Below are 17,146 nucleotides of genomic sequence, written 5' to 3' on the forward strand. Positions count from 1 at the left end.
GGCATCACATAAACTGCTGCAATTTTAAGGCAAATTAAAACTGCAAATTAGTTTTTTGGAGGATCGTGCCACGCGTGTTGGAAGGCGAACCGGACTGTGTTTGGGGCTCGACGAGCGGCTCGAGCTCGAGCTCGATTTTTGAGTTCCACTCGAGTTCGAGCTAGAGCTCGGTATTTGACAGTTGAGCTTGGCTCCAACACCTCATGACTTGAGCTAGACTCAACTCGTTTGTAACCCTAGCTAGAGCTCGATGAAATACGTAAGTAATGTATAAGAAATCATAAATATATTTATTTGGAATCAATTTGATTTATTTTGGTAAGTCCGAATGGTTTATCATGATGTCTGATGCTTGCTAGGAGACAGACTTAGAACTGGTGATCTTTTGCGTTCTTTTATGTGATGTATATGCCTGCAATGGTTGAGTCAGCTAGAATGAATACTGTCCTAACAGCAAATTTAACTATGGTGTTTAATAACAATTGCCATAGTTGAAGCTGTAATGGCTTGTAGATTGGATGCTTTGGAACTTTCAATCTCACGTAGTGATATATCACCAGTCTCATGAGGCTAGCAACTTCCCCTTATTCAACAACAACAACAATAACATTAAGCCTGGGGTCTTCTACATGAATTTTTTTCTCTATTGTGTCTGGTTAATAGTTAAATTCTCATTTAAATCTAATAAAAAATGATCATTTCTAATTTTTGCTAACCAAGTCTTTTTAGGTCTATCTCTATCTCTCTTAATATGGATCAAATCTAATACATTTACTCTCCTAATTGGCGTTATCAAATGTAATTCCTCTCTTAACAAACTCCCCTTATTCGATAATGAAAAATTGATATTTGTGTATGAGTAAAAACTAACTCATCTTCAGAAGATGCATAAAATAAAACTACACTCTCCATATGAGCATGCATCTATTAGCATCAAGTTTGTATGCAGTAACAAAATCAATTCTCCCTCTTTTGACATCATCAAAAAGTTTCACCATGAATTCAAGTGATTGTTGATACCACAAATAGATAACAAAATCACCCCTTATAAAACGCATATTAAGATTAAAAATAATCTAATTGTAATATGTTAAACATAAGATATCAATAGAACATCGTCTCTAATACAAATAATGAAATATATATGTAATATTATTATGTCCTAATGCATCCACTAAGGCATTTCCCACAAATTCCAGCCGTAAGATTTCATCAAGCCGTTGCATGAAATTTTAAGTGGGATGGCTACAGTAATATAATATTTAGTAACTTTTAATTACTAATCTACTGCACTGTTTAATATTAATTAATGGTTACTGAACTATTAATTGGTTAAACTAGCAAATTAAGTTATATATATATGCTGTTATATATATCAAAATGCTCAAAATTCAAAATAGAATATAATGAAAATAACTTTGATGTTTTTCATATGTGGAAGAAAATAGGGTAAATTTTTTTGGGCTAATTGTATGCTAACTTTATTTATTTTTTTGACAAACTTTTGAGTGTTATAAGTCAACCCTCATTGAAATTTTGTACTCAAAATTCATTGCCTTATTGGTCATCAAACAAATTAGAGAATTTCAATCTAATGTCTTCTTCCTTCTCCCAGGTTGCCTCCTTTTTTGGCTTGTATTTCCATTTTACTTTAGCATAAGGGTTTTGATGGTTTCTGAGCTTAGTTATATATATATATATATATATATATAACGCATCCACTAAGGCATCTCAAAATAGAATATAATGAAAATAACTTGACGTTTTCATGTGGAAGAAAATGGGGTAACATTTTTTGAGCAAATTGTATGTTTACTTTGCTTACTTTTTGGCAAACATTTGAGTGTTATAGCTAGGAACTCACAACAAACACTAATGCATCCACTAAGGCATCTCAAAATAGAATATAATGAAAATAACTTGACGTTTTCATGTGGAAGAAAATGGGGTAACATTTTTTGAGCAAATTGTATGTTTACTTTGCTTACTTTTTGGCAAACATTTGAGTGTTATAGCTAGGAACTCACAACAAACACTAAGAAAATAAACTCAACAATGTTATATCCTTAACCATAAACAATCTCTCACTTAAATGACCTTAGAACACAATACCACAATTAGAACCTTCCTAATCAGCATAAACATAATTTAGTAAACTTTTTTAAATAATTAAATCCTTCCAAATCAACATAAACATAATTTAGAAAATCTTTCTAAAAAAATAGACCTTTCCTAATCAAAATGTTCCTCATTAAATCCTTCCGAATACAGAATAAACATATTTGGAACTTTCCTGATAAAAACCTTCCCAAAACAATTCTCCCTTAATTACTCCTCCTTACATAACAGCTCTCCTAGGGCCCCACAAAGCTGGCCGAATTTGCCCTCTGGCTCCCCTCCTGCTTCCGCTCAGCCCTTGGTTAATTCTACTCCTACTAGATTGGCCGACTGGTTTGGTCCAGGCCTTCTCCTACTAACTAGGCTGGGCCAGCTAGGTGCCCCAACCAATGGTTTAAAATAAAAATAAATTAAATTAAACAAAATAAACAAAAATAAATCTAATTAAAAATTCAAATGCATGCACATATACAATACCTCGAACCCGGGACCTCTTTGTTGGAAGCCTAAGCTCACAACCAATAGGTTAAGAAGGGTCGCAAAATTCTCTTAGATTTTCTCACAAATAATTTTCTTGAATTTTCTCGCAGTGACAAATAAAAAAATGCAATAGTATCAGCCAAGTAGGGTAGCAAATGAACCAAATGTACAACAAACTACTTGTAGCTCGCCTCAATTATAGTTCTTTCATAATCATTTTACTAATTGATTAAACAAGCTTGAACATTTTTTTTATACTCGATGGTAAGTTAAACAATGTCATATCTCCGTCTCTGGAGCACCTCAGGTGCGGCATATGCCAGTGTGTTGTGCTAGGTATGTAGAAGGCTAGTGAATGGGGTAGCAAAGATCACGGGAGAAACAATCTTTCTTTTATAAATAATAAAAATATTTTTTAATGTTAGAACAAAAACAAAACAAACTAATATAAAAAGACAAAAGAAGTAAAGCCAAATAGGACCTTAGTTACCTAATAGATAAGAATGATAAGCCACTCTAAGTCTAAGTACCATTACTAGTCATTAAAACGTCTACACAAAACTGAAAGGCGAAATGAATATCATAAATAATGATTAAAAAAAATTAATGTTAGGAAGTTTAAGTTTTACCAAGTTTCATAATGTTACAAAGCTTCAACACATGGCTGTCGTTTGACCCACAAATGAAGGCTTAAAAATGTCACCTGCCAATAAAAAACTTTGAGAAGTCAGCATGAAAACATTTCTGAGGTCAATGTAAAATAACAGTATAAATTAACATATCAATTTCTAAGCTAATCGAGAAATTCAAATTAAATTAGATAAGCCAAAAAATAAAAGGAAAAAAAAAACATATCATAAACGAGTGAGCCCGAGTGATTTCAAAGAGAAAAACAAGAAATTATACGCCACAGCAAAAATATCATAGTTGGGCAAAAATTATTGGAGCTTAGTTAAGTTCCAACATCTCATGCAAAACACAACTTTAGCGAGCCGTTTCACATACTAAAAAAACTAACATTAAGGCATCAAAATGATGTTGCAAGGCAAGCATCCGTTGTGAAAACTTCAACTATATATGAAAATGCAAATTCAAAGGGGAATGCTTGAAAAAAGAGATTATCTGCCATTGGCAACTCAACAAGAGCAGAAAAAAAAAAACATCAGAATAGATAATGTATCAAAGGTTCTAAGCAAAATTGTACTATAAATTATAAGCAAAGTGCAGACATACAGATCTAAATGGACAGGTTAATCAATGTATTTGAACTGAGTACAGAATTTCGTTTATGCCACAATTAAGCAGGGTCAAGTAAAAATGTTGAAAGAAGCACGAGAAGAGACTGAAATAAAGGTGGGTTCATTTTCAGAACGCAAGAAGGATCAAGACAACGCAATCCTTTTATCAACTGCCACTTATATGATACAAACGGGCCTTTTATAAGCTAGGTTGTTACGGAAACTTAGTAATAAGACAATACTAACAGAAAGCAAATTTCATGGGACGCACGTTCACTCCCATGTCCATTCAGTACCCATCTCTCATAAGCCACATGACTTTTGAATCAAATAAAAGGTACGCTAAGAAAGAATCTATTTAGTCTCTAGCAATTCTACAATTTCCACAAAATCTGTTAGAATTCAAATTACGAAAAATTGCTGAAATTCCAAACAATCAAGAGCAATTTCTCAAGGCTGAAAATGAAGCAGAGCACGGGACGAAAAAAGGAGAAAAAAATAAAGGAAAGGAACATAGAACTACTTGCAGTACAGTTAGACTCGGATCTCGAAGACTTGCCCTCCCGTCTCATTCTCAATTAACACGAAACAGGGAAGACTCCCTGTCCGATTTGTCAACCAGGAAAAGAACCGAGGATACCACACATACTAAAATACCACCGAATAAAATAGTAATACAGACCCATTTAAATATTCAACAAAGTAATCTCCTAACAAGAAACCCCTTACCGAAAATCGAAGACTCGGATCTGCACCCTAAAAGTTAAAAAGGCTAAAGAAAAACTCAAAGAAATTGTCTTTCACACCTCCATTTTAGACCCTAGGGATTCGAAAACCCTAGAAAAAGCAAGAAGAAAAGCTAAGATGAAACCGAGGAAGCTGTGGGATTACTCAAAGTTATCTTTGAGTAGGGGCGATGCCAAACTGAGGAGTCGAAGCCTGAATGGAAAGAGAAAAGCAGCGTTTAGCTAGTTAAATAATTCACAAAGTTAAGGAAGTAGATGCCCTCAGTTATATCTAAAGCAGAAAGCATTAAATGAAGGAACAAAAGAAAAGAGGAATTTATACAATCGGAGCGGCCCCATTGACACCTTTTATTGGAAGACTGGAGCTAGAACACGACGTGCCAACTACAACTGCAGCCAATCTAAAACAAATACTCTAGCCATTATGAGCTAGGCTCATAATTATCGAGAAAAAAAGGCTCCCTCACGTTTCCTTTATCGATCAAGAGATGACTTCAATAGTGAAGAGTACTGATTGGGTAACCCACAAATTTCGGGAAAAAATTCTCAGAAGTCAGATCATGCTTGAAAAGGAAAGAACACTGGGCCTGAGACATTTAGAGAGAATTAGGTAACCATCCAGAATTGTAGACAGAGACATTTGGAGGAGAAAGTATAGACAGTGAAACTGTGAAAGAAAGTGAATCATATCACCGATCAGTAAAGGAAAACTGAATCGTTTTCCTGCATATGCACAGGAACGAATCCAGAAAAAATTCTAAAGCGTATCACTAGGCCTCGCATCTCCAAATCCTTTGGATTAGATGAATTTCAACAAGATCACTCAAAATTGCTTCAAATCAGTGAATCATTCAAGCGGGTGGAGGACCAAGGAGGTAAATATAAGCTTCAATCGAAGCGGAATTCTTACTGGTTTCGCTCTTCGGCCTCCACATCCGATCCAATCTCCGACACCAATTCCATGAACACAGATTCCCGAAACGAGAAAACGGCTTCCATTTCAGATTGCTTGCGCTACAATTTTTTTGCGATTCGATCGTAAGTCGCTTTCGCGCGATAGATAGGAGCGCATTGAATAGCCGGAGAGAGACGTGGACGTGCTTCAGCTTTGGTTGGAAGGCATTAAATACTATCCCTACAAATGAATGCCACGTGGAAATGAATTTGCATTTGGTGACGTGGCCGCCTGTAGTAGAGTGTGGCAAATGAAGTGGCAACCGATGAGAGGGGCTGAATGGTTGAATTAGCCAACGCAGAGTTGCAGGAGAACTGGGAATTTGCAGGGTGCACGAGTGCGGCGTGGCTTGGCCGCCGAGGTAGAAAATTTTGTTAATCTAAATTTTTTTAATTATTAAATTTATTTTAAAATAGTGCACAATTCAATATTGGATCGTATAAATGTTGGAATGAAGACATTAAAATTAATAAGTTTAAGTGTAATGAAGTCATGGCATATGCTTTAAAATAATTAAAGTCACAAGAAAAAAAAATTTCTTTCCCATAATTTTGAATTAGCAATTGTGATTTTTGCTCACAATATTTTGATGGATTACTTATATAGAGTCAAATGTAAAGTATTTACATATCATAAAAGTTTGAAATATATATTTAATCAGAAGAAATTCAATTTAAGATAGGAATGAAGGCTAAAACTCATTAAAGATTATAATTTGAATATACAATATCAAACGAGAAAACGGCTTCCATTTCAGATTGCTTGCGCTACAATTTTTTTGCGATTCGATCGTAAGTCGCTTTCGCGCGATAGATAGGAGCGCGTTGAATAGCCGGAGAGGACGTGGACGTGCTTCAGCTTTGGTTGGAAGGCATTAAATACTATCCCTACAAATGAATGCCACGTGGAAATGAATTTGAATTTGGTAACGTGGCCGCGTGTATTAGAGTGAGGCAAATGAAGTGGCAACCGATGAGAGGGGCAGAATGGTTGAATTAGCCAACGCAGAGTTGCAGGAGGACTGAGAATTTGCAGGGTGCACGAGTGCGGCGTGGCTTGGCCGCCGAGGTAGAAAATTTGGGTTAATGATCGGCTAAATTTTTTTAATTATTAAATTTATTTTAAAATAGTGCACAATTCAATATTGGATCATATAAATGTTGGAATGAAGACATTAAAATTAATAAGTTAAAGTGTAAAGAATATATTAAAGCAAAAAGGTTAAGTAATATATTTATTTGTTGCTTCACATATAACTGTATAAGATTCTCATCAAATAATAACTGCTTCATAAAAGATGATAAAATTTGAATGGAATATAGAGATTTCAAACATTTTGTGATACCTAATTGAGGGGATTAAGATGCGTATTAAGCTTCGTTTGGGACGACTTTTTTATTGCTTCTCAAAATAACTTTTTAGTACAAAATTTTTTCATTTTGTACTAGAAAGCTGTTTTAAGAAGCAACAAAAAATCTGTCTCAAACGAAACCTTAATGTAACACAATAAAGTCATGGCATATGCTGAAAAAAAATTTCTTTCCCATAATTTTGAATTAGCAATTGTGATTTTTGCCCTCAATATTTTGAGGGATTACGTATATAGAGTCAAATGTAAAGTATTTACATATCATAAAAGTCTGAAATATATATTTAATCAGAAGAAATTCAATTTAAGATAGGAATGAAGGCTAAAACTCATTAAAGATTATAATTTGAATATACAATATCACACTTTAAAGTTAAACATGATTGTAGATGCATTAAGTAAAAATAATTCTAGTAGTGCAAATTGGATACTCACTCGACATGAGTAGATAATTAAGGATATGAAAAGATTATTGTTTTCAGTAATAAATATTAAAGATACAAATTTCATGTGATTGAATTAGCTAACAATTCAATACATTAACAAATAGATATGTAATTCATTATCACATGATATTGATTTTTAGAAAATCATAAATATGGTAATGATTGGTCAAATGGAAAATTTTATATTAAATGAAGATAAATTATTAAAATATAAAGGTAGAATTTATGTTTCGAGTTTTGATAATTTAAGAGAAGAAATAATTTATAAAACATATCTTTTTTGTCATACAATTCATCCAGGTGGTAATAAAATGTATATAGAGCTAAAAAAAATTGTGAATATGATTGAAAAGAAGTGTTGCAGAATTTTTTGTCAGGGGCTGTTTGGTTGTAAGTAAAAGGGTGTGAAGTGAATATATGGGTTTTGAAAGGTTTAGTATTCGGTTGGATGAAAAAGAATACAAAGTATAGTAAATGTAGTGAATTTTTTAAGCTCATTTTTAGGTGACCGATTCTCGAACAATTTTAAGCGAGAACCGTTTACACGACATGTAAGATGGTCACAACCGGCCGCCGCAACTCGTTGCCAATCGCTGGCCACCGACCTCCACCCATTGTCGGTCAACACTCACCGTCGGCCGCCACCGTCCCCACTTGCTAGCCACCGCCTCCGCCATCCACCATTGCCGCCATCGCCATCCCTACCCTCCAACCATCACCATGATGTTGTTGTCCACCATTGTAATCGTTGTCGGCCGCCACCAACTAACCTTGGCTATCGACCATCATCACCACCACCCTCTAGTCATTACGGCCACTCTCCGCTGACCACCATTACTATCACCCGCCAGTCGTAATCATTAAATTTTACACTATATTCATTTTACTTCGGACCAAAGAAAAAAAATATTCATCTGAATTTGCTTTACACTCATTCAAATTAGGGGTGTCAAAATGAATTTAAAATTATAAAAAAGCTTGAAAGAATATTGAAATATGATGTGAAATAACTCGCAAATTAAGATATATAATTCATAACAAATTTTATGTAAGCGAAAAAGAAAAAAATGCCACATGAAAGAATCAATCAGAAATAAGAGCTCAACATCAACACTTATTCCACAAAAGGTATAATTATTTCTTTTTCATTTAAATTTAAAAATTAAATTTTTTTTAAGAGAGAATATTGTAATAACCGGCTAGACCAGTTCAACCGTATCGGTCCAACATAACATTTAAGCCGGCGATCGAAGCACGAGCAGACGGTGCAGAGAAGTGTGATCGGAGCGCGGACGAACCATGTAGCGAATGGCGACCGGAGCGGGAGACAATTCGAACGCGATCAGATGGAACTCCTCACACGATTAAGTGTGAAAATGTTGTAATTATTTGTGGGAGGGGAGTCGAAGATACAGAAGCATGAAATTATATTATAACACTTACAATTATGGTGTACTCCATAACCCGAGAATCAGTACTCAACTAGTGTCACTACATCAATAATTGTAGGTGTCATTCCAACTCTTTTCAAAATCTAATCATCTGTTAATCTTCGTGGAGACTGCGACTTCTCAACTTGCTTCGTCAGAACGGATGGTTAATAGGTAGGAATATACAGTAACAGTCGAACCATGTGTTCTTGCCTCCATATTTCAATGTGAATGATTTAGTAAATTTCATGTAATATGGGAAAACTAACTTCCCGACAGTACTCAAACTTGGTATCATATTATATTCGGGAAAGTCTCCGATCGTTCCATGATTATGTGGATTCAGGTGATGTAGCTAGTCTTCATGATTGATGAAGATGAAATTCGGAAATGATCAACTTTCAATCCAATGACAGATTCCAGTACCAACTATTTCCAAATAAGTATGCTATTTAGAGGGAAGGAGTTCAAAAAAGTTGTTGAAAATTTGTCTATTTTGATGGGGAAAACAATCAAAATTTCAAATTGGCACTAGCATGACTCAGAAGAATGCCTTATGGGTAGCAGGAAGGGCAAGCACCCTTAACCAATTCAAGTTCATGATGATAGATTTAGAGAACTTAAATGTAACAGTGTATAAATGGTTAAGTGAGAAGCCTCCAACTGAGTGGTCAAGATCTCATTTTAGTTTTATACCTAAATGTGACACTTTGCTCAATAATATACGTGAATGTTTTAACTCATACATTCTTAAGGCTAGAGAATTGCCCATTGTGTCTATATTTGAAAGTATTAGAACTATAGTTATGACACAAATGTTGGAGAACAAGGAGAATACATTAAATTGGAATGGAAAGCTATGTCCTATAATTAAGAAAATTGTGGGAAAAATAGGCATGAAGCATGTTCTAGCATAGTTTACAAATCAGATGATAACAACTATAAGATAAGTACCATGCATGGAGGTCAGTATAAGGTCAACTTGAACTTAAAATCTTGTTCTTGTTGGAAGTGGGTGTTAAGTGGAATACCATGTGAACACGCTTGCGCTGCAATTCATATGATAATGGGAGATTAAGGATTTTGTTCATCCCTACTACACAACATATACTTATATGAGAAGTTATGAATGTAACATTAAGCCTTTGAATGGTATTAATGAGTGGCCAATGAGTAAAATGATACCACCATTGCCACCAAAATATAATAAAGCAAAGAGGGGAAAACCATTGAAGTTGCGAGGAAGAACTATCAATGAATAAGCATCACATTCACTTCCCAAAAAGATAGGGAGAGCCAATATTAAGCTTCGCTGTCATAAAGGTGGACAAAGTGAACACAACAACATAGCATGTGAGAAGAAAATGAATAGTGAAGAGGAACATGGAGAAGTCCACGAAGTTGTCCAACCATTGATTGAGATGGTGAGTCATATCATCCTCCCATCACTTTTATTTATATTAATAACGATTTTCATTTAAAAATGTTATTTTTTTAACTAACTCTTAGAGCTGTTGGAGTGTCGACCTCAAATTAAACATGCTTTAGAAGTTCTCACTTAGGGATCTTCAAATACTACACTTTTAGTATGTTAATTTTATTTTTTTTTTCATAACTCACTTTTTCTTTTGATATGTCAATCTAATCAAATCTTTTTTTTTTTTTCTGAGATTTACACCTCCAAAAGGAAAAAATCTCATTGAGGAGCTTTTTCAAGCATATGATATATCCAAATTTTGTCGTTGATTCAGCTGCATGCTTTCTTTGCTTTCACTAGGGGATGGACAAGCTTTTAATAAATTATATTTTTGCTTTTGTTTAGTGATCTTTTGTACGGGAGATGGACATACTTTATGGCATAATCTTTTGCTCCATATTTTTTGTATGGGGGATGGACATACTTGATACTTATGTATTTTGATTGAGCCAGATTAAATGAAATGTAATTTTGCTTTTGTTTAGTATTTTTTGTATGCTTTTTTAATTTATAATGTATGTAATGAAACATTGCCACAAGTTTTTTTTTTTAATTTGGTGTAATTATAGAGCTTGTCCTGCATTTGTAGAGCTTGTAAAGAAATGACAAATTTGGTTACTTGCTATATACATAAACATTTTAAAATAGTAAAATGATTAAAATTAAAATTATTTATAGCAATTGCGCAAAAATATTCTCTGCATTTAAGTTAACACAATGGAATTTATAGCAGACAAATAAAATTTACAAAGTCCGTCCAAATTTTTGTTTCAATCTCAATATTTTGAGCATCCAGGTAAGGTCATGACATTTGATTTGATGAAAAAGTAATGCTGATTAAAAATAATGTATTGTAAGGTAAAAGTAGCGTATTGAAAGAAATTTTAGATTATTTTGTTGAGTACAATACAAAAGAAAAAGTTTACTTTTTTGTTTGATTTAGAGGGAATGCAAATTAAAATTGCAGTGTATTTGAAATAATAGTTGATTGAAGGTGGTTGTCAATGAGGGTGGCATGGGTGAATCCAGCTTTTTTTAGGGCGGACAAACTCAATACATAAAAAAGTAAATATAAAAAAATTATATATGTATATATAGAAGTTAAAGTTCTAAGCAAAATCTTGTATTTCATTATAATTTATGAATTAAAAAAATTACAAATTTTGTATTCTACTTTTGCATTTTCTGATAATATTGCATAATGACTACATTGAGAATATATTCAAATACTTCATTCTTGATTTATAACACTAGACAATTATTGAGCTAGACACCACCCGTTTTGCTACGCAACTGATACTTAATAATCTTTATTGTAGAAAATGCTCTCTTCATTATAACAATAGTAACTGATAAAGTCAATGTCAAAATAATAAGTTAATAAACCAGAGGATACACAATCTTTTTTAGGTCTTTACAATTTATTTTGCAAGAGCAGTCATGCTAGTCAAAGATGTAAACTCATAACTTGTACGCATATCAATATTATAAGTAGATAGCTGATGTTTAAGAGACACAAGATCAACCATAAATAAATCTGTTGGATATAACTTTGCAAAACATATTAACTTTTCCTTATTATAAGTAGAGAATATGTTACTTTGATTTGGACATGTCACACAAAGAAGTAACTCGGTGCTAGTTTATGAGAACCGATTATTCAGTTCCTGAAGTTTCATATCAATAACAATATAGAATAAGTTAACTCGATAATGATGGAAGTTTGTTATTTCTACATCTTTTCGCATTGACCGTCAACAAGCCTCGATTATAGAATTCATATTTGAAACTTCAATGTTAAAAACATTACAAAAATATAATGCTTTTTCAAGTAAACGTTTTTTCAAGTAATGACTTTCATCCATTTCTCTCATCATCTGTAATCGTTGCTTCGACATTTGTATGAATTTCATTGCATTTATAATATCTTGATCCTTTCTTTATAAGACTTGTGATAATTCACTTGTAATTTCTAAAATATCAATTATTAAATGTACTGAAAAAATAAAATAAAAAATCTCCATAGCATGTATTAAAACTCTAGCTTTAACTGAATGTTGATCATGCCTCCTTTCTTTATAAGGCTTGCGACATCTTCAACGCCAAAGGCTGCAACTACGAAGACGATTCGTGAATGCGTATGCGAACTGCGAAGTGCGAGCGGTTCGGATGGGCAGGCATGCACGTGATCGATAAAATTAGGGTTTTTTTGTTGGGGGATGGGGGGAGCAAAATTCCAAAACTGCCCCTCCGATACATTATTATTATTATTAGTTTGAGGTTGGGCATTTTGCCCATCCTGACTTGAGCGGTGATCCGCCTGTGGAGGGTGGTGGCCGGTGGTGGGCAGTGATGGCCCACAATGGTGAGCGGCAGCATCACTTTTTCCGATGTTGTCTATTTGGAACTCGCTGAAAACCTGCAAATTTCAATTACTCTCAAAATGAACTAGAAATTCACTACAAAATACAATCCCCAAATACTTTATATTTAAAATGCAGCTGTCTAAAAGCTCGAATTTTCAAAACCCTAACATTTACTTTACTCAAAACTCAAAATGCTGCCAATCAAATAATCCATAGTGTCCATTACTTCTGCATATTAATGCGAAATCGCTGGAAATAGCTGACTCCAGGATAACTACTTGTATTGCTCAATTGATTCGAAACACTACTGAGATTTATGCACGTATCAATGTTTCCTGCACCATAATTAGCTATGTTCCAAGCGAAATACATTTGAGGTAGCTATACAAGTACTCATTCAGGCGCCAGTCTCTCTCCAGGAAGGCATTCCCTTCCTTTTAATTTAGAAGGTAAAGAGAGATTCATGATGATCTTAATTGGTTGCTTGAAGTTAAAAAATCATGCTTCAACAGACTGCAAATTTACCAGCTTCATCCACAGGCATGGAAGCCCTGACATGCCTCGACAAATCATGCTAAACTGTTCTATGAGCTGATGATATAGGGAGACTATTGATGAACTATAAGAGAGTTTTTATACACTATCAAATTCCAAATAGCTTCTTGTATCTTACCTATTGTTTACTTTTGTAAAAGTTTGAATTTTTAACAGTTCATCTCCTTTCATTTTCTCATTCTGTAAGGGAAATACATGAAATATTACCTTCATAATCATTTTATTTCTAGAAGTTTGTGATAAAAATACCTTTCTGATTTTGTTTGAGTCTGCTACTTTCTTGTTTGGAGGTTTGTTTGCCTCTCCTGCATAAGAAAATCTAATATTCCCATAGCAAAAAATCCCATCCATCTTTCTCTCAAACCACACATTGTCAAATTGAACCTAAATTCTTTCTGAAGGTAGACAAACAGACTGAACAACCATCAAAAGCTCTTAAGAACAATAATTTGATATTTCCATCAGAACTTCTCTTGCAGTCACTTTGTACATGTAAAGGCATTGCCCTAAATCCTACCATACATCAAAATTTCTCCATTTTCTCATTCATAGATGATAGAAACCCAAAACTTAAGAGCTGCTTCAGTTGTTCTTTGGTGGGTGTGGTTTGGGTTTGTGATAGTCTGCACTGAATGGTCTGAAAATACGAGTACCTGTAAGAACTCTCTTCTTACACTCCTTGCTCAGATGATCTTCATGACCACATTTTGCTGCAGAAGGCTTAGAAATTGTGTTAACGAAAACTCTCATCTTCCTTCCTGTAATAAGCTTCATCTTTCTCATCCTCTCAGTCTTGAAATGAAGATCCCGCAAGTATAAAAAACTTAAGTAAAATGTAAACTTATAGTTAACAACTTGAATCTATTTTGTAATCATGGTTGTCTCTGTTCCTTGTTGCTGATGCTGCATAGGAAGAATCAGTCAGATTACTATCAGTGAACTAATAATCACCGTGGAATCTTCATTAAAAGGCTTACCAATTTGAGCTAAAGAAGTGGATTCACAAACAGCTAACCAAGAGAGCAACAGACCAAGGAAGAGATTTGTGAACCTTGCACACGCCATGCCCTTTTTCTTTCTCTTAGGAAAATTTTACGGTCAAAACTACAATGAGTAGTTTAAGGCTTCATTTGGGAAGGATTTTTTATTGCTTCTTAAAATAGTTTTTTAGTACAAAAATTTTAATTTTTAAACTAGAAAACTGTTTTAAGAAGCAGTAAAAAAGCCGCCCCAAGCGAAGCCTAAGGGCCGGCTTTTTCCATACTTTATAAAATGACTTTAGTACAAATTTGAACTACAAATTTTTGTACTAAAAAGCTATTAGAAAGCAATAAAAAAACTGTCCTAATGAAGCTTAAGAGAAGAAAGAGGATGTACTGAGGAAGGGGGGACATAGGATTTTTTTGAAGGAGAGAATCCAAAAGTTAGCTATTCAAAGCTAGATTTCCAATGTGTACATTTTAAGATACCAACCTAGCTCCTTTTGTGTCTTTTGTTTTTGCTGCTTGCTCTTCTCACTTTTAATATTCACAAATAGCAAGTTATTAAATAAAATAGCAAGTTCTATTTCATCAATCTCAAAGCCAAATGGATGGTGATTTAGAATTACAAGGAAATCCTTATGGCTTGTTTGGTTCGAAAGAAGTAGAGAAAATGCAAATAAATTTTCATTCATAATTTCACATTTGATAATTAGGGTTAGATTATATACATCATTCCTTTTCATACTTATCAATAGGTTCACATTGGAGGATCCCATTATTATAACAAGATGTTGATTGTACATAAGAAATTACATCTAATAAAAATAAATTAAAATCTAAAGGGAAGTAATGTTTTTTCTAACATTTTAATTTTGATAAATTATATGCAATATTTAAATCCCGCATATTTATAATTCTCTCCTTCAAGTCGATCTATTTATAATATCATTGCACAAATTTTAGAAGAGCGTGTCAAAACTATCAGCCAGGGATAAACACAATCGTATGATTAAGAGCTTGCTCTTTCTATTACTAGCTCGCAGTCGAGCATACTAATCATCTTCAACTAATATGTAGCTCACCTTTGTTTGTTGATTGGGGGCTTTGACTACCAACCAAGAGGTCTTGAATTCGAACATTGCGTATGTAATTTGAACTAAAAAGTTGTTTTAAATAGTAAGAAAGCCACCCCAAATGAAGCTTAAAGCTACGTTATAAAGCAATAAAAAAGTCAACTCAAATGAAGCCTAAGATTATCAACTTCTTTAGTTTAAACTTCTTTAATCTTATGCAGGTCAAGCCACACTCAACCTAAGTCAACATTGCTTTGAGAGTCGTGCAAATGTGAAAAATTTACCAGCCTAATGCTGACAAGGATTAATTAAGATAATCCAACTTCAGTAAGACAACAAAAGCGTACTGAGAGGGACGAAATTGATTATTTATATAGTGTAATATTTTCAACTCTCGCGCAGATTCGGTCTTAAACTATTGAACATAATTAAAAACCCTCAGGTAAAAACCCTCAGGTAAAGAAGTGGGGTTAATTATGATAATGTATTTCTAATCACGTATGGTTAATTAATTGATTACTTTGTCAGGCCCTGTCGGGTTCTTAACTAAAAGGTGATTAGTGTTAACATTTGATTAATTACCTTGACCGTGTGTTAATTAACTTCTTAAATGTGCAGATCAGTGGACTGCCACGTCGAGAGCTCTTGAGAATAACAGCCTCAGAACAGGAAGGGTTAAATTGGTTTTAAAGAACTTGTTATACTAATTTTTTAATTTATATTTTTATATGTAATAAAATATTTTATTTTTATTTTTATTGAATACCAAATAAGTTGATTTATATGATGGTGATAGTCATTTGACAAGGCCCGTGATGTAGACTATGGTGGGGTACCAATATTGGTAGTGAACATTAAATTTTCAAGTCCAAAGTTGTTCAAAGATTCATTAATCAAGTTAGACCCCTAAGTCAGTTTAGTAGAAAATTGGGGTAAATTATTCAATTAGGTCATTTGATCGCTATTATCTAATTATGATCATCTGATCATCGTCACCCGAGTATAGCCTCCCAAGTTTAGTCCTCCGACCATTATCACTCGAGTACGATCCTTTGATCATTGTTGCCTGACAATGATCTTCCAATCACCATCGCTAACTATAATACTCGAATCACAGTCGCTTGATTATAGTCCTCCGACGACCATTTTATGATCATAGTCTTTTGATCACCATTGTCTATTAATGATTCTTTGACCATCGTCGCTTGACTATGGTCCTTTGGCCTTAGCCACCTTGTTAGGTCCTCCAATCAGTGTCATACCACTATAATAACCATCTAACCAATATTGTCTGACAGCGACACTTCGATAATTGTCACAAGGCTATGGTGCTCTAACAATCGTCATCAGACTATAATTCTCTAATTATCATCATCCGATTACTATCTCGTAACATCTATCTCCTGACTACAATTCTCATAACATCATGACTAACTATGGTCCTCTGACCACTGCCATTTGACTACAATCTTTTGACCATCGTCGCTCAACTATAATCCTTCACTCTCCATTGCCAAATTATAGTCCTCTAATTATTGTTATATGTCTTTATTCCTCTGGCAATCGTTGCCCCACTACATTTCCTATTGGTGTTCCCTAAATATTAAAAAATATTTTTGAACTTCATATTTAATGCTTTGAAAATACTAGGCAACTATTATGAAGCAAGAAATTTCACTTAATTGAATAAATTTTGATGAAATTCCTTGATCTTAAAACACTTAAGAGGATGATATTTATTTTATGCAAATTTATAGTCAAGCAATCATCATGTCAGGGTGATTCTAATGACAAAGAAAGTTTTTAATGTCCAGCATGTACAGTCTTCAAGTTGGTTGAGCTGCTCTGATAGAGATTGAAATAGGTAGGCTTTTTGGGGTGGGGGGAGGAGGGGGCGATGGGGCTACCGA

The 17,146-nt window shown here is 33.9% G+C and overlaps 1 protein-coding gene across 4 annotated transcripts in view; it reads right to left on the reverse strand.

The window, feature by feature from the left end:
* Window positions 1-5,251, reverse strand: part of LOC110114832 — a 16,920-nt gene extending 11,669 nt beyond the window's left edge. Inside the window, exons 1-3 of one of the 4 annotated variants that reach the window (XM_028694429.1) lie at window positions 4,928-5,251; window positions 4,640-4,775; window positions 3,228-3,296 (exon numbers count right to left, since the gene is read on the reverse strand). In XM_028694429.1, coding sequence (XP_028550262.1) covers window positions 3,228-3,237 — 10 coding nt within the window. In that variant the 5' untranslated portion in view covers window positions 3,238-3,296; window positions 4,640-4,775; window positions 4,928-5,251. The other 3 variants (XM_028694428.1, XM_028694427.1, XM_028694430.1) reach the window with 3 other exon arrangements.
* Between the last annotated feature and the right edge of the window lie 11,895 nt (window positions 5,252-17,146).

Source organism: Dendrobium catenatum, unplaced genomic scaffold (genome assembly GCF_001605985.2).
Source record: "Dendrobium catenatum unplaced genomic scaffold, ASM160598v2 fragScaff_scaffold_484, whole genome shotgun sequence".
In the NCBI taxonomy this organism is placed as follows: domain Eukaryota; kingdom Viridiplantae; phylum Streptophyta; class Magnoliopsida; order Asparagales; family Orchidaceae; genus Dendrobium; species Dendrobium catenatum.